At 39.5% G+C, this 26,487-nt stretch overlaps 1 protein-coding gene across 1 annotated transcript in view; it reads left to right on the top strand.

Moving 5' to 3' along the window:
• The first annotated feature begins 6,140 nt into the window (after positions 1-6,140).
• Positions 6,141-26,487, top strand: part of MTMR2 (myotubularin related protein 2) — a 104,502-nt gene continuing 84,155 nt past the window's right edge. Inside the window, exon 1 of the mRNA XM_043994357.1 lies at positions 6,141-6,314. Within this exon, the coding sequence (XP_043850292.1) occupies positions 6,235-6,314 (80 nt within the window). The 5' untranslated portion in view covers positions 6,141-6,234. The remainder of the gene's footprint in view (positions 6,315-26,487) is intronic.

The raw sequence follows: 26,487 nt of genomic DNA, 5'->3' as shown, positions 1-26,487 counted from the left end.
AACTCCAATTATGAGAAATAGTAAGTCCTATGCCCTTTACCCTCATTCTCATTAGTATATTCCTTTCCCCTTCCTTTAGTCTTTCTCTTCTTAAAACTGTCAGAGCATGCGGCAGCTAGGTGGCACAGGGGCACCTAGGCAGCACAGTGGATAAAGCACCAGCCCTGGATTCAGGAGGACCTGAGTTCAAATCTGGCCTCAGACGTTTGACACTTACTAGCTGTGTGAACTTGGGCAAGTCACTTAACCCTCATTGCCCCGCAAAAAACCAAACCAAAACCAAAACAAAAAGAGCATTCAGCAGAAGCTGAATGATGACTTAACATATTGGAGTAGGGGTTGGGCTAGGCAGCAAATGGTTCCTTCAAATTTGAAAATTCTGTGTCAAAAATTAACCCAGAGAACTAGCATTTTAGTTTAATCAAGACACTATTATTTCTTGAGCAAAGGAAAAGCCAGACTACAGGCATGCTAACTGGCCACAAACTCGTGTGAACGGAGTTTATCGTATAGTTGGACAATTTATAATCTTTTGAGAATACAGAAAAATCAAATGAAGGTGATAATGATCTGGGAGAGCAAGGTACAAAGTAAGATGATTGAAGGAAGTTTACAAAATAAAGGTTAGTTTTTTTTAATATTCTTGAAAACAGGTTCTATGTTAAAGGATAATTGTTTATATAAGAAGTTGAGATGGTGCTTTGCATTATTATACCAACAAAGTTTTCCATGAGAAAGAAGTAATTTCATAATCCTTCAGGGTAGTAATATTCATTATACCAATAGTCCTTTGCAGTAGGGCAACTAGGTGGCACAGTGGATAGAGCACTAGCCCTGAAGTTGGGAGGACTTGAGTTTAAATATCACCTCAGACACTTATTACTTGTGTGACTCTGGGCAAGTCACTTAACTCCAATTGCTTTAAACATATGGGGCCATCTCCAATTGTCCTGATAACATATCTTGTTACTGGACCTAGATAGCTCTAGAGGAGAAAGTGAGATAGGTGACTTTACACAGTCCTTCCTCACTTAAATCCAATTCAGTGCAAGTCATAACATCTGTCATGGTCCTCTTTGAGAATGAAGGACAAACAGCAACAAGAAGTCCTTTGAATTATTAAGTTCTTTAGAAGCACAACTAAATAATAGAGGCTTTGAGCTCCAATTCCAAATGGGATTGTGTGACTATTTAATTGTATGAGCAGAATTATAATGGTTACATACTGCTTTAAAGTATACAAAGCACTTAATGTATATTATCTCATTTGAGCCTCACAACAACCAAATAAGTATCATAATTCTAACTATTATTTCTCCTCTGTAAATGAGGAAGCAGACTCAGAGAGATTAAGAGATTTGCCCAAGGTCATATGACTAAATTTTCGAGGTAGGATTCAAACCCAAACCTGACTAACTCTAAGTCCAACACTTTACCAACTGTGCCATGCTGAATAGTAATCAAATAAAGTGAAGCCAATGCTATCAGGCAAGTCTTGTGTTCTTATAGCTAGGTTGCATAGAGAATAAAGTGACGGGCCTGGAGTCAGGAAGACCTAAGTTTAAATTTAGCCTTAAATACTTATTAGCTGTATGATCATGAGCAAGTCACTTAAACTCCTTGTCTTGGTTTCCTCAACTGTAAAATGGGAATAAGAACAGTACATACCTCTCTGGATGTTTGTGAGGATCAAATAAGAGAATATTTGTAAACCACTTAGCACAGTACCTGATGCATAGTAGGTATGTGATAAATGTATGTTTTCTTCCTTCACAACCTATAAAAAAATCTTAACAAAGCATTACCTTCTCTGATCTAATTTGCTCCTGTTGTTCCCTATTGTTCCCTAAATACAATATAATGTGTCCTTCAAGCTGGCTAAGGACTTTTTTTTTCTGTTTCCTTATTTCAAGTTTCCCCATAATGATTAGCCTCCTAAAAGCTAAATAAATCATCCACAACTAGTGGATTATTCATGACAAAACACCTTCACTGGCATGGATATAAAGTTTATAGTCTAAGGGTGGGGTTGAAATTACTCCACTCCATTTAACCCTTGCACATTTATCACTCGGGAAGATCTTAGCCCTGACACATTTATCAGGTGAGAACACTTCTCAATCAATCAGTCAATTAAAGACTTTAAGTATGTTAAGTCTTTGAAAGCTATTAGCTGGAGTTCATGGGAAGTCTTTTCTGATTTAGTGGTAGACTTACAGGCCTGTGTGGCCTGTATAAAACCAGGGAACCACTTTAAAACTCAAGATATTTGAGAAAGTAGAGAGAGTGCTCCAGTTAAATCCCTGAGAAGGAATCAGGTGGGAGAAGCAGAGTCCTGGACTTTGGTCTTCCTATTCTCCCCCAAATCCCGGACTGGAGGAAGACCCTTTAAATTTTGGAAGTCCAGAGAGCCTCCCATCTTCCTACTGAAGGATCCCAGAAGCAGCTAAAGGCAGTTTTTACAGCAGGAGCTAAGGCCAGACTGAATGGTAACTATTACAGCGGATCAACACTTCTCCTTATTAAGGAGAACATCTTGAGGATAATGATGATGACAATGATACTGAGGATTCCTTGAGCTGGAGTTACCCCCTTTTCCATGAGTCCACTTAATTCTGGAATCTGAATTTACTTGTGGGAAAGGGTGCCACAGACCTTTGGGTGGATGTTGTTTTTACTGCACCATTTTAGTGATAACTCTTTCTAAAAACCAATAAACTTTAGCTAACTGATTTTAACTGATGGTCATGACAAGAAGCCTATCAGCGGGGAGTTGTGAACTACAAAGCACTCCTCATACCCTCAGGACTAACCACTGAGCCCCGGGGGAACATAGTAGCCATGCTCTGAGGACTTAGTGTGAATGTGAATTGGGATAGTAATCCTAATGCACGTGCTACAACTGTAAAACATTCTGTTGTTCCTCAGGGGGTGTGGATATTGGAACTGTTGCTAATCTGATAAAACTGTGTAAGTAGCATAGAAACAGCCTTTGGCTGTGCCTAGATCTCTTCTGAGCCTAGGTTGGATGGATATATCAAAGAACTTTTAGGGCAGTGCATCTGTTTTGAAAAGCCCAGCTCCATTGATCCATTACCTAATGGTTCTTCTAAGAAGCCCAGACTTGGATCCAACCAGTCCCTTTAGGAGAAGGCCAGAAGTTCTGTGAGGGTCCCCAGATGCAATTCATTCACCTGGGATCCCTGGAACATCCCTCAATTAGGAGCTCCCTTGGATTAATATCGATAAGGTATTTGTAGATATCCCTGAACTCATCATGAAAACATATTTAAGTGCCTAATGATAACTTTTTGTTAGGTTCTGCATATGGAAAATTATACCGTGGTCCATTCTATCAGAGTTTCTGATAGACTACATACAAAGGATATAAAACAACCAAATGAAAACAGTAAAATAAGATATAAGTAGATGCAAAATATTTACATCACATGCAGATCAAGGTTAAATGCATTTTAGGTTTGAAGAGCAAGATGATGTGCATATCAGGAATAGGAAATAAAGAGAATAACTTTGAAAATTCTGTGTTTAGATAGGTTAGGATTACAAGTTAACTTTCCTTTGATTAATCCTAGGCTTCCTAGATTAGAAACTCACTGAGGCACTCTTGTAAACCATAGATACTATGACTTAGTGGCAAAGGGTCGCATTCATAGAGAGGATTTTTTTGAGAGCTGGTATCTTGAAGTGCAACAACAACAAAAACTATTTGATAATGATCCAGTAAAGTGTTTTACTCAATAAATATTTGCTAATGGATCTAGATGACATGGAAGAAAATCTTTTGGTTTGCAGTAAGCCATAAAGTCGACAGCTTAATAGTTTGGGCGAGAGAAGTCTACATTGCAGTTATATAGTTTGCTAATTAGATCATCTTTTCCAAAATAACCTGGGAAATAAGACCATGAAATCATTGAGAGAGAGAAACATAATACTGTTTGTTGTTTTGATAAAAGAGAAGGTATAGGGGTTATTTAGAGAAAGTATGAGAAGAGAAAGGGGCTTTCTCCCAGGTACATAATGTAGAAAACACTAAACCAAAAAGAAACTTCGTCTGAATACAACTTTCAACTCCAATATATTGGCTCAGATTTGCTCTCAGAGCTGCTTAACAATCTAGTAGTCTCTTGGGAGCAAGAGATTCTATACAAGAAGATACCATTTGAAATGCATTGATCCTCAATGGTTTATAATATTAAGTGTTATTTAGTTTTGTACTGAGAGTGGACCATTGGATATAATGGATAGGCTCCTTGACCTGAGATTTTATTGATATACAAACAAGGAAACTCTCTCTACCTTCCCAGGTCAGCAATCTCTTTGTAATTTATATTCTTTGAGTTTCCTTGAGCACCTAGAAATTAGTGTCTTGCCCCAGGGTCTCCTGTTTTCCGACCAGCATTCTTTCCATTGTACAGTGCCAGAAAGGCCCTTGTGGGACTAGAGGGAATTAAAGAATGTGGTGGCAGTGAACTGGCAGAAGATTAAAAAAAAGGCTGAAGGGGGAGATGGTGAAGAAGGAAGAGAGAGGGAAACAAATAGTAAGCTATATTCTAAATTCCCAAAGCTGTTATTGCAGATGTTTGTCAAACTGGGTTCTGACTAACCAGTTCCTCCACCCATCACAGTACAGTAAAGCTTTCTTTGCCAACTATAGAAATAAAAATGATGTAACAAGTACTACTGAATGGCCACCATCCAGTCAACAGCAAACTGCAGGGTGGAAGAGGCAAAATCTATTGTGTTTGAACACAAACACATTCAGTAATTCAGTTAAATATATGGTGAACAGAGCTATACTTGATGAAGGTTTGTAGATGGCAGCTCATTTTATTTCTTCTTGTCTCTTGTTTATCTCATACTTGTTATGGAAATTAAAAAAAATCACTGCCCAACATGATTAAAAAATCAAGATGAAAAAATTTTCCCCTATCAAACAGGTTAATTGCAAAATTTGCTAACAGTTATTAACAGCTTCCATTCATTCTCTAGACTCCAACAAAAGATGAAATTTCAATTGTTCAATATCAATTTAAAAATGTCTCAATGGTGTCCTTCCTCTGATCTTCCTGTGTCCTCTGTTAGCAGAAATTTACTGACAGCAGTATTCTCCCTTTGCCCATTTCTGCTCTCTTATCATCACAATCAATGTCTCGCCTATCTCTTCAACTCCACCTTCCTGTTCTACGTGGGAAATTGAAAGGCGTCAGGAATAGTCTCCATAAGCTTAACCTAGACATCACCCCCATGATATATTTAATTTTCCTCTTGCATTATTTATGTCCACCCTTTCCTGTATTGTTCTGTGGGTTGGCAACTAAGAACAGAGAAGAGGGCTGGTATCAGCCCTGAAGTATCAGGTACTTTCTCCCTTAAGTTTCTTTTCCATATTTCTCCTTTTATTATTCATTCCATTCTGTACATTACCAACAATATCAAGCCCACACAAACCTTATGCTCCCACTCACTCACTCCAAGTTATTGAGATTGCATACTTTATCATATATTTTTTTTATTATTGTTGTTATATCAGTCTTGTCCAACTGACAGAGACCCCATTTGGGGTTTTCTTGGTAGAGGTACTATAATGGTTTGCCATTTCCTTCTCCAGCTCGTTTTTACAGATGAGGAAATGGAGGCAGAGTTAAGTGACTTGCCCGGGGTCACACAACTAGTAAATGTCTGAGCCCAGACTACAACTCAGGAAGATGAGTCTTCCTAGCCTACTTTGTCCCTTATTTATTAACAGTCTCCCACTTCACCTTTGACCACACCTCCTTGATCTTTCAACCCCTCTCATGCCTTCACCCACTCTGATCCATATCCCCATCTCCTTTCCCTATCCCCCTATCAGTGCCTCACCCATCCTCTGACCTATGCCCCTAGCCCCCAGCCCCAGTCCCTCGGACCCTGATCCCTCCCTGGAGTCTCTCTCCCAGAACGCCCCACCCCCCTTCCTCCGTCCCCAATCCCTCTCTCTAGGGTCTCCGCCTCCCCCCGCAGGAGGAGGGAGTCGAGGGGCGGGGGCGGGCCTGGGGGAGGACGCTTCCTCAACTCTGGGCTGGCCCCCTCCCGTAGCCCCCGCTCTCTCGCGGTGCAGTCTGGGCGAACATGGCCGCTTCCTGTCTGCGGCGGGGCTGGGAGGCTCGGGGCTGACCGCGGCTCCTCCTGCCCGCTGCCGCCGCCGCCCAGCCTTGCATTCGGCCCGGCCGCGCCATGGAGAAGAGCTCCAGCTGTGAGAGCCTGGGCTCCCAGCCCGCGGCCGCGCGGCCGCCCAGCGTGGACTCGCTGTCCAGGTAAGCGGGCGAGCCCGGGGCTGGAAGGTGGAGGCGGGGGCCGCCCGGCCCCTCGGAGCCTCGAGCCCGGGCCCGCTGTCCCCCGCCCCTGCGCCTCCGGCCCCGCTCCAGCCCCGCCCGGCGTCCTGGGCTCTGCCCGCTTCTCATTTCCCTGGGCTGCTTCATCCTTTCACATCCCTGGAAGGGACCCTCAAATGCAACGCTGGGCGTTTTACACATCCCATAGGCGATTCCATTCCCTCTTTCCCATCCCCTTCCTCCTTCCTTCATTCCTTTTTTCCCCATCTCTTTCCTCCATTCCTATTTTCCCATCCCTTTCTTCCTTTATTCTTTCTTTTCCATCTCCTTCCTCCTTCCTCCCTTCCTACTTTCCCATCTGTCCCTTCCTCGTCCTCGTGCTCTCCCAAGAAACTCTTTCCTCTGCTTCTGTTAAGGGTTGTCATGGAAACGCCCTTACTCTTTTCTCTTCTAACTCCCAGACCAAAACTTAGGTTCTGGGATTTCTGGGCAGCTCTCACCTCTGAGGGAGTGAATGGAGAAAGGAAACCCCCTTAGAGAATGTATCAGGTAGGCCAAATGAGAGGACATTTTCCTTACCCTCTGCCCTCATTGGTCTGTGTACTTAATAGGATTAAAATTTTTTTTTTGTAGTATGAGATTAGTAAACCTTAGATTAGTAATTGCAGATTTCCAGCAGAGTTCTTTGTGAATAATAGCTGAAAGTGTATGGGTCATTGAAATCTCTTGTGTTTTGATATAGGTTTTTTTTTTTTAAATGAAAAAAAAAAGTAATTGAAATGGTACAGTTATTGTATGATCTTAGAAAGGTTTGGAAACATCGAATTTGGAAATGGATCATAGACACCATAAATTAGAGTTATAGATTTTTAGAGCTCAGAGCTACTTTAGAGATCATCTGGTCCAGCTATCTCATTTTACTGATGAGGAGCTGAGACCCAAGTAGGCCGAGTGACTTGCCCAGAGTTAATTAAGTAGCTGAGTCAGGATTTGAACTGAGGGCTTCCTGATTCTAAATGTAGTGCTCCATAATTCTATTGCCAGTGAAAAATAGTGCAAAGAATGAAGAAGTATCAGATGTTAAGCTATTCATACATTTTGGTACTCCATTCTGAAATTATGCAGGAGAATAAGAACTTACCTTTCTTTGAATTTAGTTACTTTTTCAACGTTGTTTTTTTAAAACCTTTAAAACACTAAAAAAAAGTTTTAAAATTATTTAGAAATACAGCAGCAGATTTTAAAGTTACAACTATATAGGCAAAATACAGATTCCAACTTTAGTTTAGAATTACACACAAATTATAGTTTACTTTGTAGAGTACTTTATAACATCTTATTAGATCCTCGAATTTAGTCTGAAGCTTACTATCTATCTAGTTGACCTTGGACAAGTCACTAAGCTTGCCTTGCCCAGTTTTCCTTATCTACCTCATCTCAGTTTTCTGACTGTGTGGGTTATTTTTCTATTCACATCAAACTCATTTGTAGAATGAAAGGGTTGGACCATATGGCTTTTGAGTTCCTTTCCAGATCAATATTTTTGACTGACCCTATTCCCATCTTGTAGATAAGAAAACGTATGCTCTGAAATTCAGAGACATGTCCTTGATCACACAGCTTTTAAGTGTCGGTAGCTAGATTTTAACCCTGTCTGCTGAGCTATACTTTTTTGAACAACTACCATTAAAAACAATCTTTAGTTGAACCTCATGTAAACATATATGTGCATATATGTTTACTCTTTTAAAAAAATTATGACAGGGCTCAAACAGTAAACTGTAAGTTCCTTAAGGGCTGGACTGTCACACAGTAGGCACTTAATAAATGCTAGTTGATTAGCTGATTTCTGTCTCTCAGAATTTTCATCATCATTTAGGTTGCCACATGTTTCATGAAGTTTTCCCTGATCTCTCCAATGGTTAGTCCTTTCTCCTGATTATTTTCCTTGTCTGTGATGCATGCCCCACCCCCATAAAGTATAAGATGCTTGAGGGCCAGAACAATTTCATTTCCCCAACTGGTGCCTTTCACATAGTAGGTATTTGGTAAATTCTTGCAGATGGGATAACACTATGAAGGGTAGATAACACTAATAACAGAATCAGATTCCCAAAACACCTTAACAGGATAAAAATTGGATCAAATACAATTAGATGAAATAAAATAGGAATAAGTGTAAATAAAGTTTTACACTTAGGAAGTTTTTGTTTTGTATTTTTTTAAATATATATACATACACACACACATATAAATATAAAATGATGACTGAAGAGGCAGTTTACTTTGTCACTTTGTGCACTTTATACAAGAATCCACTTGATAAATTCCTGTTTGAGTTTATTTCCAGGGGAAAAAACTTTGATGCAGATGAAATTGTGTCAGAAAATGAAAACAATGTAACTGCATGTTTCTATTTTCACTTCAGTGGTTAGAAAATGTAAACCCAAATTAATGTCCACATATTTAGCTCCACTGTCTGAAAACACTAATGATGTTTCTTAGATGGCCTCTGTTTTACTTGATTAAATGACGTCATTAATGTGTAGTATGTTTTTCTGTAGGTTGCCTCAGGTTCTTTGAAAGTTGTCTTTGTTTAAATTGTAACACAGCGCTGGCCTGTATTGCTACCGATTTTTTTAAGATCACACCATTGTCATTGTGAATTGTGTTTTGTGCATACAGACCATTACACTGAACATTTGTTAAGTATCTCCTTTGTTAAATGACTGCTATTGGGGCAGCTAGATGGCGCAGTGGATAGAGCACTGGCCCTGAATTCACCTGAGTTCAAGCCTCAGACACTTGACACTTACTAGCTGTGTGACCCTGGGCAAGTCACTTAACCCCAGTTGCCTCACTGAAAAAAAAATGACTACTATCCAAAATGATCCTCACTGCTTTTAATGTTGCCTCCTATCTTGTTAAGCTTAAAGCCCTTGTTTAGAAAATAACTTTTTGGTGTGTGCTATGGCCATATTATTCAGTTGGTTGTAGTTGTTTCCCAGCTATCCACACTTCTCATATTGCTTAAGGCTGTGCTTCCATGAACACAAAATAAAGTTTCTTTTGCCTTCCCTGTTTGCTGTTTTCTTATTTCAGCTCACTATTCACAAGCTGCTTAGGCTTGTTGTTATTATTTATTCTTCACACACCACCAGCCCAACATGTATGTGGTGCAAAAAGTTGTCACTTTAATGCCAAGAAACTGCCTAGTTCCAGGAGTCTTATTGTTAATGCTCTTACATTTGATATCAGTATAGTTAATAGATAAGGTTGATATGAGATTGCTCAATATGTTGGATTTAACAGACGTTATAGGTACATGTATCATAATAGCTGGTGCAAATTGTTCCAGAGAACTCTTTTGACTTTCAGTTGTTGGGAGCTTCAAGGCACATTATTGCCATACTACCTATCAGCTTGGGGGCAGCTAGGTGGCTCAGTGGATAGAGTACCAAGACCTGGAGTCAGCAAGATTCCTAATCAGGCCTCAGACACTTAGTTAGCTGGGCAAGTCACTCACCCTTGTTTGCCTCAGTTTAGTAAAATGAACTGGAGAAGGAAATGGCAAAGCATTCCAATTGTCTTTGCCAAGAAGATCCCAGATGGGGTGATGAAGAGTTGGACACGGCTGAAAATACTACCATCACCTATCTGCTTAGGGTATATTAGTCATTATTATTTCATTTTTAAAATTTCTTAATCAGTACATCATTGTAGAATATACTTCTTAAGTGACAGAATTCAGCAATAACTTTCATCTCTTTATAACAAAATGTTAGGATTACCCCAAATAGAGGGCTCTTTGTGTTTACAAATAGTTTTATCTCTTGTCCACTCAATTTAGATTTTGATCTTGAGAAGACAGCTTTTCTCAGTTCTCCTTAATATTCTCCCTACTTCTTCCCCTCCCCCTGCCATAACCCTTCTATAGTGAGTTCTGAAATGTCTTAACCAGCTATTTAGTGTCCAAATAACAAACTTGACTACAGTCTGAGCAATTTCTGAGTAAGGAATGCAGCATAGTTTCTAAGGCCAGTAGGATGTAAGCTCCTTGAAGGGATGGTTTTTATCAGTTTTGTCTTTGTATTCCTAGTTCCTAGCATAGTCCATTACATATAGCGAGTAGGTGCTTTAAAATGTTTGCTGAAATTAATATAGCTTTATCTAGATTTGTTTGTCTAAATTCTACCTTGATTAAGCAGCAGCCATTGGTTCTTGAGGAAACAGGGCCTTTTTGGTTGGTAATACATACAACTTCTAGATTCAGGCAAAAATAAACAAAGCAAAAACCCTTAAAAAACCCCAAACTCCGAGATCCTCTTTTTAGGAAGTTCTCTGGTTCTGTGAAATGGTTGGAGTATCCTTCCTAGGTCCCACTCCCACAAGTGTCTTGAACTAGTCCTCTTGTTGATGCTCTTGCTTTTGATAAATATGGGCCTTGTTTCATCTCTGTTACATCTTGTCACTTGTTTTCTTGTATTTCCTGTGCCTCTTCTATTTTTTCAAACTCCTTTGTACTAGTTATTCTGGGCAGAGCTTGTCTATCTATATCATTCTATTTTGTTTCAATCGGTTTTGCAGTTTTGACTTTTATCTTTGTAGTTTTGGAGGGAAGAACCAAGACTAGCCGGTGAAAGTTATAGAGAAGCAAGTCTTAGCTCCATATTAAGAACTTCCTAATAATTAGCACTGCCCCAAGATAGAATGGGCTGTCCTGATGTAGTAGAAGGAGCACTGAATTTGGAGTCAGTTTCCTCATGTATAAAATAGGTATAGCAATTCTCACATTAACTTTGTCATAGGGTTGTTGTTAAGAAAGTGCTTTGTAAATTTTATAGAGCTTAACAAATATGAACTGAATTGGGCTTTTATGATATGCATACTCTGATTCTTTGTCACTGAAAGCAATCAAAGTTGGATCAACACCCATCAAGTAGTGTTATAAGAGGGGGATTCTTACTTGGGATAGGAAAGTAGAACTTCTAAGACCCCTTACTACTCTGAATCTTGGATTCTATGGACCATCACAAATTATGTTTTATGAGTCACTCTTGAACTTAGGTCTGCCTCCTGAAAAAGTGTATGTGTGTGTGTGTGTGTGTGTGTGTGTGTGTGTGTGTGTGTGGGTGGGTGCATGTGTCACACACCTATAATAAACAGCTGGATGAAACAAGTGACTAATGACACTGTTTCCTGATAGAAAGTTTTAGGCTACTTGAAATGTTTCTTGTCATTTGACAAGAAATTTACTGTTAATTCATTGCACATTTAAATGTTCTTCAATAAATTATATATTTTTCTTGCATGTTGTGCTTGGAGAGCACACTGTCTGAATAAAACAAATATTAGTTGATTGTTTCTGACTTCTAATGAGATTTAATAGTCTGTTGAGACAGAGGTTACCCAAATATCTGAAAACATTCTTTTATCAGCTTCTCCCAAGTTGCATCCTTAAAGTGACCTTTTACCAAAAAGATCTATGCTTCGAGTGTTTTTTTTTTCCAGTAGTGGTAACGGATTTATGATGTTTCATGTACATAATTTTTTTTTCTATTTCCCTTGTATTATTGGCAGCCAGTCAGAATTAGTGCTGGAATCAGTGGTCACTGAAAAAAAAAATTCAAGCTAACTGCCTTATATGGGAATTCAACTAGTGACTTTGGTATTATTAGTGCCATGATCTATTACTGAAGTTATTTATAGATTGAGGATTAATCTTTATTAATCCAGAACTGTTAAAGTATTTTTAAACTTTCATTGAAAAAATCTTTAATAGCACCTGCTGTTGTGAATTAGCCAGAAATTACTATTGAAACAGGAGCAAAGTTATAATTGGTAAAATGATTTAGGCTGTATTTCATTCTATTTCTTTAACCATACATTTATGGATTCATTTACTGTATTATGTTTTACATACACAGAACATTAGAACTGAAATATACTTTAGAGATCTTGCTTAGCTCTCATTTTACAAGTAAGAAAACTGAGGCTTAGAGAGGTGAAGTTACTTATCCAAGGTCAGATATCTTTACAGAGCCATCAGTACTTTTGACTCCCAGATCCCTTGTTCACAATACCTGCTAATTAGTATATAGTATTTCCAACAAAAATGATTGAAGTTTTCTAAGTGAATTTATGGTATTTATGAATTTATGGTTAAGTAGTTCACATTTATGTAGCACTTTAAGGTTAATGCTTTGATCTATGCAACAACCCTATGAGATAGATGCCATTTTATAGATGATGAGACAAACTGGGAGTGACTTGTCCAGAGTTACACAACTAAGCAGGATTTGAACTCGAGTCTTTCTGACTCCAACTCCAACCCGATATTCACTAAGCTTATTAGTAAAAGTCTTACAAATTGTTGGTTACAGTAGTGGTGGTGGTGGTGGTAGTAGTAATAGCAATAAATAGTAGTAGTAGCAGTATGAGGCATTTAACTAGAAAGCCTTTTCACAACCTGGCTTCTTTCTGTCTTTTCATTCTTACATTTCACTCCCCCTATGAACTCTACAGTCCAGCTACATTCATCTACTTGCTGTTCCTCACACATGACGTGCCATTACCCAGCTCTGTGAATTTTAACTGGCTAGTCCCCTCACCTCCTGGAATGGTTTCCTTGGCATCTTAAAAGACAACTTGAATCCCATCCTCTTTTTTTTTTTTCTTTTTTCTTTTTTTTGCGGGGCAATGGGGTTTAAATGTCTTGCCTAGGGTCACACAGCTAGTAAGTATCAAGTGTCTGAGGCTGGATTTGAACTCAGGTAACAGGTCCTCCTGACTCCAGGGCCTGTGCTTTATCCACTGTGCCACCTAGCTGTCCCCTGAATCCTGTCCTCTTGAGGAAGCCTTTCCCGATGTCCTTTCTGATCTCCTCCTTCCCCAAGTGCTATCCCTCAGAGCTACCTTCCTTTTACACTATATATTTTGCATGTACATAGTTCTTTGCATGTTTCCTGTATTAGAATGTGAGCTCCTTAAGAGAAGGGTTCATGTTTTTGCTTTTGTTTTCTTAGCACTTGGCAAAGTTCCTGATACACAGTAAACAATTAATAAATACATGTTGGTTGACTATCATAATCTGCTTTTTAAAAGACTTCTTAAAGTAGCATTTTCTTTTCTCAGGTTTGGGTAATACAAACCAAGAGCTCATCTCATGGTTTACAGATGTTTGCTAAGAGCTGGTGTGCAGTAGATAGAACCTTGTCCTGGAATCAGGAATACCTCAGTTAAAATCTGACTTCAGACACTTAATAGTTGTGTTATCCTCCGCAAGTCACTTAATCTTTGTTTGCCTCACTTTCCTCAATTATAACATGGGAATTATAATAATAATACCTATCTTGCAGGGTTGTTGACAGTGTTGAGGTACATAATAGGCGCTGTATAAATGCTTGTTCTTTCCTGTTCCTTCCACCCCCTTCTTAAAAATAGGGCCTTGCTGATTTGTTAGTTTTTTTTTTTAATGTTACCAAAAAATTGTTCTGTGAGACCAACACCTGATCCAATATAATTTGGATTACACCCAGGGGAAGGAAATAACCTGGATACAGATGTCCAGAAAGCATTGAGTTTATTTTGAAAAGCTGCCAAAGCAGTGCTGTTGCTTTTCAAATCATGTGGGTCAAAGGTCACATGTGACTCAGAGTTTGTCCAATGGAAACCTCCAGTTCTTAGTAGGCACTCTTTTCCCTTTAAAAAAAAATAGATTTAAAATTTATGAGGGACTTCATGATCTTTTTAACCAAAAAAAAAATGTTAAATTTTGTTTGTCAATTTTAGAGAATCAAAAGCTATTAAAAAGGAAATGGTCTGAGACATTGAGTGATTTAAAAAAAATAATATGCCTGATTTCCAAAGGAAGTCAGATTGAAAATGGAACCAAGAAAGATGACCTTTTAATGAGATTAACCTCAATTTCAAATCCTGTGACTTTATTATTCAGAACAAATTGATACTTATCCATCTTAATATGTTCCTATATAAGTACCAACTTTTTCATCATCAGAGATCACTAATGAGCAAGCATGATATATTTAAAAATAATTATAAACATTTTTATTTAAAGTTTTCAGTTCCAAATTTTATCCCTCCCTCCTTATTTCCCTGCCCATCCCCTCCCTGAGGCAGTAAGCAATCAGATATATGTAGGGGCCAAATTTGGTTATACATGTGCAATTATGTAAAACATTACAATATTAGTAATTTTGTATAAGAAAACTTGAATAAAAAATTGAAAAAAAGTGAAAAGTAGCATGCTTCAGTCTGTGTTCAATTAATATCAGTTCTTTTTTTTTTTTTTAGTGAGGCAATTGAGGTTAAGTGACTTGCCCAGGGTCACACAGCTAGTAAGTGTCAAGTGTCTGAGTCTGGATTTGAACTCAGGTACTCCTGAATCCAGGCCTGGTGCTTTATCCACTGTGCCACCTAGCTGCCCCATTGCTGCTTGCCATTTCTTATAGCACAATAATATTCCATCACAACCATATACCACAGCTTGTTTAGCCATTCCCCAATTTATGGGCATTCCTTTGATTTCTAATTCTTAGCCACTACAAAAAGAGCTGCTATAAATATTTTTTGTACAAATAGGTCTTTCTCTTTTTGGGGATGTCTTTGGGCTATAAACCTAGCAGTGCAATTGCTGGATCAAAGGGTATGCACAGCAAGCACAATATTTCTTCCACAGCTGAAGCACATGGGATATGTTGTCAGTAGTTTAATTTATAGTTTGCCTTTCAAAGTATCTTAGGATATATTTTTTTTTTCCTAGTGAGGCAATTGGAGCCAAGTGACTTGCCCAGGGTCACACAGCTAGTAAGTGTTAAGTGTCTGAGGCCGGACTTGAACTCAGGTACTCCTGACTCCAGGGCCGGTGCTTCATCCACTTCGCCACCCAGCTGCCCAATTTTAGGATATTTGATGTGATATTTTTTGATAATTTTAAGACATTAATTAAAGACCACTTTCTAATAATATAAGACTTAAATTTTAAAAAGATTGGTTTAATTAATTTGCTTTTAAAAAATCACCTAAATCCTGTTATTTGGAGAACTCACTCAGGAAGTGTTGACTAAGTTAAAATTATATTCTTTCTACTGTATAATAATAATGATAATAATAACAGTAATAACAATAGTGTAGGGACCAATTTTTAATTGGGGAGTGTTAGCTAAGCAGCTCACCACAATATTGGGGCAAGGACAGACAGCCTCCCTCAAAACAGAGCAGGATTTATTTAACAAGAATGAACTTAAAAAAACACAAACAGTATCAGTAGGATTAAGGGAAAGGAAATAAAATGGGGAAAGGGAAATCATACAACCTGAACAACACCACTGCCTAGGAATCAGCTGAGAACACACTGCAGCGTCCTGTCACCTTCCAGCTTCAAGTTAGAATGTCAAAAAAACCCTCCCTTCTTCCCATCAGACCTCAGGCTGACCACACATAGCCCCCAGCCAATCGACTGGTTGCTCTGACTGTCACATGACTGCCCTCACTGAGCTTCCAATCATTATAATTTTGCCAGGCCCATGTAGGTGTCAGTGAGTGGTGATGACGTGAGGTGCCAGCATGGTGAGTGCCATGGCGCCAACTACAATCAGTGGGTGGAGCACCATGCGGTTTGAGGAGTCCCAGACCAGTGCATGCCCTGAGGTTTTTTAAAATTCTAGCCAAAAGATGGGGTCATAAAAACCTCAAATAACAATTAATTATTTACACTAGCTAACATTTATATAGTGCTACTATATTCCAGGCACTATGCTAAGTGCTTTACAAATATTATCCCATCTTATCCTCTTGGAAGATACAGTGTCTAGCATAGTGTCTGGTATGTATGTAGGAGGTGATCCATAAATACATGTTGTTTGATTTGATTTCATGTTACTTTAAAAATTCTATTAGAATTTTTTTCTTTCTTGCATTTTGCTTTTAAGTAATAGCTTTTTAAATTGATAATTTGTTAGTTTTTTTCCCCAAATGCTAGTTAATTAAGCATTCCTTTTTCCTTGTGTTATACACATTTTGTTTTCCAGTGCTTATTGAAAAATATGAAACAAAAACCCAAATCCTCTAAGTATCTAAAGAGTTTTAGTGTTCAGAAAAGACAAGATTGATACTCTTCTGGTAGCTAAATTCTGTTGCCTGACTTGTAAAGTTTCTCTGTATACTATGTCAGTTTCTTTTCAAGTAGGTTTTTACAGCCAGTGGTCCTAATTCAATAATGTTGTAGTTGTTTAGTTGTGTCTGATGCTTCATGACCCCATGGGCCATAGAAAACCAGGCCCTTCTATCCTCCACTATCTCTTAGAGTCTGTCCAGCTTCATGTACGTTGTTTTCATGATTCTCTCCATCTCCTTCTCTGCCGCACCCTTCTCCTTTTGCCTTCAGTCTTTTCTAGCATAAAGATCTTTTCTAGTATGTCCTCTCTTCTCATTATGTGTCCAAAGTATTTAAGCTTCAGTTTCAATATTTGACCTTCCAATGAATAGCCTGAATTAATTTCTTTAACTATTGACTGATTTGACCTCTTTGCTGTCCAAGGGACTCTCAAAAGTCTTCTTTAGTACCATCATTTGAAATCGTTGATTCTGTGGTGCTCCATTTTCCTTATAGTCCAATTTGCACAGCCATACATTACCATTGGAAAAAAACCCATAGCTTTGACTATGTGGACTTTTGTCAGCAAGGTGATGGATGTCTTTGCTTTTTAGTATGCTGTCCAGATTTGCCATAGGTTTCCTTTTAGGGAGCAAGTGTCTTTTAATTTCATGGCGGCAGTCACCATCTGCAGTGGTCTTTGAGCCCAAGAATATAAAATCTGATACTGCTTCCATTTCCCACCCCCCCCCCCCCCTCTATTTGCCAGAAAGTAATGGAACCAGTTGCCAAGATCTTAGTTTTTTTGATGTTAAGTCTCAAGCCAACTTTTACACTCTCCTCTTTCACAATCATCAGGAGGCTTAATTCTTCACTTTCTGCCACCAGAGTGGTATCATTTGTGTATCTGATCTTTCTCCCAGCAACCCAAATTCTGACTTTTGCTTCATCCTGTCTGACATTTGCATGATGTACTCTGCATATAAGTTAAATAAAAAAGATGTCAATATACAGCTTTGCCATGCTCCTTTTCCAATCTTAAACCAATCAGCTGTTCCCTATTCAGTTCTAACTATTGCTGCTTGGCCCCCTACAGATTCCTCAGGAGACAAGTGAGATAATCTGGTGCTCCCATCTCTTTGAGGACTTGTCACATTTTGTTAATCCATACAGTTAAAGTCTTTAGTATAGTTGATGAAGCAGAAGTAGATGTTTCTCTGGAACCCCTTTGCTTTTTCCATATGCAATGAATATTGGCAATTTGGTTTCTAGTTCCTCTGCCTCTTAGAAGACCAGCCTGCTTTTCTGATAATTCTCAGTTCACATACTGCTGAAGCCTAGCTTGCAGAATCTAAATTATAACTTTTCTGGCATGTGAAATGAGTGCATTTGTTTGGTAATTTGAACATTCCTTGACATTGCACTTTAACATTGGGATGTAAACTGATCTTTTCCAATCCAGTGGCCATTGTTGTGTTTTCCAAATTTGCTGGTGTATTGAAGGTTGCACTTTAACAGCATCATCTTTTAGGGTTTTAAATAGCTCAGTTGGAATTCCATCACCTTCTCTAGCCTTTTTTGTTAGCAGTGCTTCGCAAGGCCTACTTGTCTTCATTCTCCAGGATGTCTGACTCTAGATGAGTAACCACATCATACTGGTAATTTGTGATATTAAGATCTTTCCTTGTATAGTTTTTTTGTGTATTCTTGCCACTTCTTAATCTCTTCGGCTTAAGTCCCTACCATTTTTGTCCTTTATCATGTTTTTCATTTGCATGAAATGTTCCCTTGATATCTCTAATTTTCTTGAAAAGATGACTTGTTTTTCCCATTCTGTAGTTTTTTTTTCTATTTCTTTGCATTGCTCATTTAAGAAAAGAAAGGGTAGCCATGGAGGCTGTATCATCTGGGGGAGCCAGGTGTCAGTAATAGCTAGATGTCATCCTTTTTACATCTCTCATGCTGCTCTTCCCCTTTTCAATCAGTTGCCAGTGTCTGTCAAGTTCACCTTTCCAACATATCTTGAATATGCCCCCTTCTCTCCTCTGACACTTCTACCTCTTTGGTGCAGGTCCTCATCACCTCACACTTGTATTACAATAGTCTACTGATGGGTCTGCCTGCCTTGAGTCTCTATGCACTCTAATCCATCCTCTGTTCACCTGACAAAGTATGGGACTGACTGTGTCACTGCTCTAGTTGGTAAATTCCAGTGGTTCCTTATGGCCTCCAGGATCAGATATAAAATTCTTTGATGTTTAAAGCTCTTTGTAACCTAGCCTCCCTCTCACCTTTCTAGTCTTCTACCTTACTCCCTACCACGTACACTTCATTCTCGTAATACTGGCCTCCTTGCTGTTCCATGAACAAGATATTCATCTTTAGGTTCCAGGTTTCTCTGACCACCCACGATACCTGGGAACACTTTCCCTCCTTATCTCTGCGTGTTGGCTTTCCTGGCTTTCCTGGCTTCCCTGGCTTCCCTCAGGTTCCATCTTCTACAGGAAGACTTTTCTCTATCCCCCTTAATTCTAGTGTCTTCCCTTTGTTGATCATTTCTACTTTATCATTTGTGTATATCTCATTAGTACATGTTTGCTTGTTGTCTTCATTAGTTTTTGAGCTCTTTGAGGTCAAGTACTGTCTTTTACCATTCTTTTTATCCTTAGAGTTTAGCACTGTGCCTGGCACATAGTGGGCACTTAATGAATGTTTTTTGACTGAATTATGGGTTGCTATAAACAAAGTATTCATCATCTAGTGGCCAAGCTTTTGCTGATGAGACTGTACTTAGGTACATTGGTCCTTGGAGAGTAGTTTTCATGTTCCATAAATTTTTGCTTTCACATCCTAGTTTCTTTGATCATGCAGATATGACATGATTTTGAGCCTCTTCTTCCTTTATTGGTTTTTAGACTTTTTACAAACTTCATTTTGAATGTTGGTACTCTAAATGTGAGATCCTTGTTCAGTGACCAGTAAGTTGACATATGGCTGGATGAATTATGGGGAATTCTGCTGTTAAAAAGTTATGACATCGGGGCAGCTAGGTGGCGCAGTGGATAGAGCACCGGCCCTGGAGTCAGGAGTACCTGAGTTCAAATCTGGCCTCAGACACTTGACACTTACTAGTTGTGTGACTCTGGGCAAGTCACTTAACCCCCATTGCCCCGCAAAAAAAAAAAAGAAAAAAGAAAAAAGAAAAAAGAAAAAAAGTTATGACATCAAATAATTAAGGATTATTGAAATTGCTTCACAATTTCCCAAGTGAAATCTACCTCAATCATTTCTTATTAATTGGCCTAATTCTAGACCAAGGTTGTAGTCCATACCTAGTACCTGCCTAAGATACGTGTATTGATGGATCAACTCAATGTGCTACCTGTCCAATAGCATGACACATTGTGGGCAATGTGTATTCCTTGTCTACCTGTTTTTTCCTCTATGAATTGCTAGGCTAATCTCTTTAAGTGTGTTGTGAAAGTCATTGAGAAGGCTCATCTTCAGGGCTGCAAGCTCAATGTAAGTCAACAGTATAAAGCATTAACAAAAAAAAAAATCTAATGTCATTGTAAGCTAAATTTAGAGAAGCACAATTATCTAGAACAGATTGTCACCATTTCCTGTGGATGTTAAACTTGTAAAACTGTCACCACTGTAAAGAGAGGAGAAGAACCTAGAAATCACCTAAGCCAGAAAATACTGGATTGCCTTGCAAAATCAATCAGTCAACAAGTATTTTAAAAACATTTTTGTGCTAATCACTTTGCTAAGTGCTGGGGATATAAAGAAAGGCGACAGAACAAAAACATACTCCCTACTCTCAGGGAGCATCACGTACAGCATAATGGGAAGACTTGTAAATATGTAAGTGTGAGATATATACACAGTGCATGAAGGCAGTCTGAAAAGGAAGGTATTAGCAGCTGGAGGGCCAGGAAGGGCCTCCCACAGGTGGTAAAAATTCAGCTTAGTCCTAAAGGAAGGTGGGGGAATGAAAAGATAGAGGCCAGAAGGTGGAACATTGCTGGGTGGGGGTAGCCAGTGGATAGGAATGGAAATGGGAGATGTAGTGCTATATTTGAGGAACTGCATATATTCTAATGTTGCTGTATTGTGGAGTTAGTAGAGGAGAATAGGGTGTAAGCAGGCTGGAAAAGTAGGAAGAACCAGGTTATGAAAGTTTTAAATGTTAAACAGAGGAGTTTATATTTTATCCTGCGTGAAACAGGTAACCACTGGAGCTCCTTAACCAGGAAGGGGATGTGGTCAGACCTACACTTTAGAAAAATCACTTTGGCATCACTTTGGATAGATTGGAGTTGGAAGAGCCCTGAGACATGGGGACCAACTTTTTAACTCTTAGAGTAGTACAGGTTAGAGGTGATGTGGACTTGAATTAGGACTGTGACTATGTGAGTGGAGAGGAAGGGATGTATATGGGAAATGTTGTGAAGTTAGAAATGACAACATTTGGAAATGAATTGGGTATGTGGAATGAGTGAGAGTGAGGGATCAAGGATGACATCAGAGTTAGAATCCTGAGTGATCAGTAGGCTGGTGGTACCCTGGGACTAGGACTAGATAAATAGGACTGGGAATCTCTTGACGAGAGGTGATAATTAAAGCCATGAAGTAGTGACATCATTAAATGAGATAGTATAGAATGAAAAGAAATGAGGGCCCAGAGTAAAGTCTTGGGGGACACCCAAGAGGGCATGGCCTGATTTCAGCAAAGGAGACTAAGAATGAATGTTTAAACTTGAAGGAGGAAAACCAGTTTGAGAGTAGTGTCTCTAGAGAGGAGAGAGTATTCGGAAAGGAGTTGATCAACACTGTTGCCTAGAGGTCAAGGAAGAAGAGAATTGGGAAAAGGCCTTTCGATTTGTCAATTATGGAATCATTGATAATTTTGGAGAGTTTTTTTAGAATGATGTAGTGCAAAGTCAGATTGCAAAGAGTTTAGGAGACAGTGAGAGGATAAGAAGTAGAGACAGCCATTGGAGATGGCTTTCCCAAAGAGTTTATCCTTGAGGGGGAGGTAAAAATATAGAATGATAGCTAGTGGGAATGGTAGAATTAAGTGAGAGTTTTTTACATATGGGGGAAAGCATAGTCATGTTTGAGGCAGCAGGGAAGAAAGCAGTAGCTAGGGATAGATCAAAGATTAAAGTAGGGATGATGGGGGCAATTTGATGGAGAAGCTGGGAGGGATGAGATCAAAGTGTGAATGTCGAGGGTTTACTTTGGCAAGAAGAGCCCCTTCTTCATCTGAGACCAGCGTGTGAATTAGGAGATGGTGAAGAAAAATGTCTGTGATTCGTGATGAGGAGAAAGAAGAGTGAGCTCTCTGTGAGCTTTTCAGTGAAGGTGAGGTCTTCAAGTTAAGAGTGTTGGGAGGAAGTGTGGGGATAGAGAGGATTTGAACTGTGGAGAGTGGGATAGGAATTGATTAAGGAGGAGTAGAATGTTTGCTTTACTGCAGTGAAGGCACAGCTGAGATGAGGTAGTATAAATTTGTAGTGAGCCCAGTCAGGTTCATTTTTTTCCATCTCAGTGAGTAGGAACACAAGTGGCAGATGGTAGGAGTAATCCACAGTCTGAGTTTGGCAAGGCATGGTCAACTGTACAAGCAAGGAAATTGAGGGTGGAGCATAGTGTAGAGTTGAGTTGGTTCACAAAGGGATTGGGGTAAGGAAGTGAAGAGAATATAGACAATGCAGGTGTGAGGGCCTGGGAAAGCACTAACAGTGGAGGAAATTGTGGTTATCATGAGGGTGTAAATAGGGTTAGAAGTCACTGGGGAAAGTGGAATGATAAAATAGAATCCTTTATGACATAAAGAGAAAGAAATACTAACATTTGAAAACTTGGAAGTGGAGAGATAGCCAAAGGGACCAGTGTAGACTATCAACTCATCCTCTTAGGAGAATGGCGGAACATTTTAAGCAGTATTGCCTCATAAATCGAGAGCTATGTAGGGAAACACAAGTTTTCAGAAAGTTTAACATGAAAACCATTAAGCTCAACCTCCTTGAGAACATTTAAGCATGAAACTAAAAGGAGAATAAAAAAGATGAAAAGTGGAAAAGACGTCAGTATTTCCAAAACAAATTCTCTTTTCTATTCGTAACGGCAGAATTAATACATTTGGATGTAGCTTCCTACTGCCTCTAGGGTAAAATATAAAAACTTCTGTTTACCTTTTAAAGCTACACAACTTGAATAGGGAAATGGAATTACATGGTAAGATCTGTAAGCAAGAGTGGGCCTGAATTAAGGTGGTAGTTGTTTGAGTGGAGAGAATGGGTCAGATTGGAGGGATGTTGTATAGATTGAAATGTTGTGAAGGTAGAAAGAGCAAGATGTGGCAGTTAATTGGATATTTAGGGTGAAAGAGAATGCAGAGGTTATGAATTTGGGAGATTAGAAGGATTGTATTGTTGTTGTTGTTTGTCTTTCATTTTTGAAGAAGACCACGACATTGGATAATGTCATGACTTTCACTGAATTGGATTTAAGTGAGGAAGGGCTGTACAAGGTCACCAAGCTCACTCTCTCCAGCCATCTGGGTCCAGTGGCAAGATAAATATCAGGACAACTGGAAATGTCCCTGGATGTTTTAAGGCAGTTGGGGTTAAGTGACTTGCCAAGAGTCGCACAGCTAGTAAGTGTCAGGTCCTCCCAATTTCAAGGCTAGTGCTCTATCTACTGTTCCCCTAGAAGGAAGGGTTGTAATACCTTTGACAGAAACAGAGAAGTTTGGAAGAGGGAAGGGTTTAAGGAGAAAGATAATGGGTTCAGTTTTAGGCATGTTGAATTTAATCTGTCTTCAGAATATTGACTTTAAAATGTCTAGTAGGCAGCCAGTGATGTGGCACTGAAGTTTAGGAGAGAAACTAGGCTGGATCTGGAAGTCAGGTCTATATAACTAACTATGCAGATAGTTAAACTCATGGGAGCTAATGAAGTTTTTGAGACAGTATACAGAGAGAATAGACCTTGGACAGAACCTTGGGGGAAAACATCCACAGTTTAGGTTATCTTGTAGATTAAACTTTCTGATTAATTTTTTTTAATGTTTATATCTTTTCTTTCTCCTTTTAAACATAGATAAGTAAATCTTTTTTTCCCCCCCGGGGCAGTGAGGGTTAAGTGACTTGCCCAGGGTCACACAGCTAGTGTCATGCATCTGAGGTCAGATTTGAACTCAGGTCCTCCAGAATCCAGGGCTGATGCTTTATCCACTGTGCCATCTAGCTGCCCCCTCCTTTTAAACATAGATACCACAAAAGTGCTAACTATCCTAATCCCAATATTTGTGGCATTCATAATGAAATAATTTCCCCATTTAATTCTTCTCATTCTTTGGTTGTTATATTATTAAGCCTATAAATTTTAAAAAATGGATTAATTCTTTTCTCCTCTCTAGAACTCTTTTTTGTGAGGCCAGATTTGAACTCTGGTCTTCCTGGCTCCAGGCCCAGCACTCTATTTCCTGAGCCACCTAGCTATCCCCTCAAGATCATACCACATGAGAATAGGGTAAAGGAACCTGGAGTGTTCAGTCTGGAAAAGAAAAGAAAAAGATAGTTGTCTTCAAGTATTTGAAGGACTGTGAGAAAGAGGGATTAAATCAGTTTAAATTCAGTCTTCTGCAGCCAAGTATTCACAATTCGTGGAAATTGCTAAGAGGCTTGATGAAAATAAAGTTCCTAATAGTTAGAATTATCCTGAGTGTAATGAATTGCCTCAGGAGGTAATGGTCTTTATATCACTGGAAGTCTTCAAGCAAAGGCTTAATGCACAGTTTCAGTATGTTATAGAGGAAATTCTTATGCCTGTAAAGGCTGGACTGAACAGCTCTTCAAACTCTAAGATTCCGTGATTCTATGAAGAGTACTCCCTAAAACCCTTGAAATGGCGAAGTCTGTCTTTCATACCCCACAAACAAAAGCAATCAGTACAAGCTGACAAAGAGATAGCTGTGATCCACTGTGCTGGTAGATAGTAAGGAACACAGATCAAGTTCTGACCGGTGCTGGAGTCAAACACCAACACAGCAGCAGTGAAAAGCATTTTCTGGAGACCTTGAAAACCAGTTGAGCAAAGGTTTCTGTTTCCCTGGTTAATTTTATAGAAAAGCATCCCAATAATACAGCCTAACAAGTCGTTTAGTTTTATATGCCTTACTTCATCTTTATAAGAGTTAAGATTCTCTCAGGGGGGCAGCTAGATGGCACAGTGGTTAAAGCACCAACCCTGGATTCAGGAGGACCTGAGTTCAAATCTGGCCTCAGACACTTGACACTTACTAGCTGTGTGACCCTGAGCAAGTCACTTAACCCCCATTGCCTGCAAAAAAAAAAAAAAAGATTCTCTCAGGGGCTACTTTCCCACCTTCTACTAACACTGGTTAATTGGGTTCTCTGGTTTCTAAGAGTAACCTGAAGTGGATTGTTACTCACAAGCACCCATTCTGTGTGCTCTCCATTAATGAACCAACTAGAGGTAATTAGCTTGTATAATAAAGGAATATTAACTGAGATGGTGAAGTGAGAATAGTTGATACCAAGAATAATCTTCCTAATTGTCTGGGCCACACTGTCTCAGAAGTATACACAAGATCCAGAGGAAAATAGGCTCAAGCTTAGAATACACATGTAGAAGGGGAATAATTCACAGCTTCTTGTTGTTGGAAAGGTTTTTCTCTTTTCATGGAGCTCCAATAAACTGCCTCTTCAATGGAGTTCTCTGTTGGGCTCCAAGGCTCAGGGTTCTTGTAGCAGTCTGAAACTGCCTTTCCTCAGTGTTTCTAGAATATCCTCGGTGTCTCTCGACTCTTGATGTAAATAGTTCTGCCAATCATGCTTTTTTGGGAATACTGTTACACCAACAGGAAGTGCAAAAACTTCTGACCTTTTGAAATTCATAAGGTCTTCCTCTGTTTAATGAGGAGAGGGGAAAGAGAGGGCATAACACCTTCCTCCCCACTCTACCTTGCTCAGGACAATTCCCTCAGCCACCCCTAGACTAGCTTGATGCTGAAATCTTGAAAATGCTGAATTCTGAATTGGTTTGTTGTAATACACATAGACCTAGATAGAGGTCTGTCTGATTCGACCAATCCCAATATCTTGCCTGTGTGTTGTCATCTGTTCTCATCCAATAATAAAATTGCTTCCAAACTGATGGAAGACATATCCACCTAGTTTATACCTCTGTTTAATAATAAGTACCATTTATTGAGTCCCTCAGGCTCCCAACCTAGGAGTTTTCCTGGATTCCTCGTTATCTCTTACATACTGTATCCAAGCTGTTGCCAAGGCCTGATTTCACCTTTGTAACATCTCCCAAATACCCTCCTCCTCTCCTGACATCCCCACCACCTTGGTGCAGGCCCTCATTGCTTCACACCTCCATTACTGAAATAACCAGCAGGTGGATCTGCCTGCCTCAAGTCTGTCCCCACTCCAAACCATTTTCCATTCAACCGCTAATGTGATTTTCTTAAAATGCAGGCCCACTCATGTCACCACCCTTACTCAATAACTTCAGGGGCTTCCTGTTGCCTCAGGCGCAAACACAAAATGCTCTGTTTGGCTTTCAAAGCCATTTGTAACCTAATGGCCTCCTACCTTTCCAGTCTTCTTCCACCATACTCCCCAACACATACTCTTCAATCCACTGACACTGGCCTCCTTGCTCTTCCCAAAACAAGACACTCCATTTCTCCATTCCAGGCATTCTCTCTGGTTGTCTCCCATTGCTGGAATGCTTTCTTGCTCCACTCTGACTACTGACCTCCCTGGCTTCCTTTAAGTTCCTGCTAAAATCCCACCTCCTACAAGAAGGCTTCCCCAATCTCTCTCTCTCTCTCTCTCTCTCTTTTTTTTTTTAAGTGAGGCAACTGGGGTTAAGTGACTTGCCCAGGGTCACACAGCTAGTAAGTGTTAAGTGTCTGAGGCTGGATTTGAACTCAGGTACTCCTGACTCCAGGGCTGGTGCTCTATCCACTGCGCCACCTAGCTGCCCCCCCCC

The sequence above is a fragment of the Dromiciops gliroides genome, chromosome 3 (genome assembly GCF_019393635.1).
Source record: "Dromiciops gliroides isolate mDroGli1 chromosome 3, mDroGli1.pri, whole genome shotgun sequence".
In the NCBI taxonomy this organism is placed as follows: domain Eukaryota; kingdom Metazoa; phylum Chordata; class Mammalia; order Microbiotheria; family Microbiotheriidae; genus Dromiciops; species Dromiciops gliroides.
This window is presented reverse-complemented; position numbering and strand designations above follow the sequence as displayed.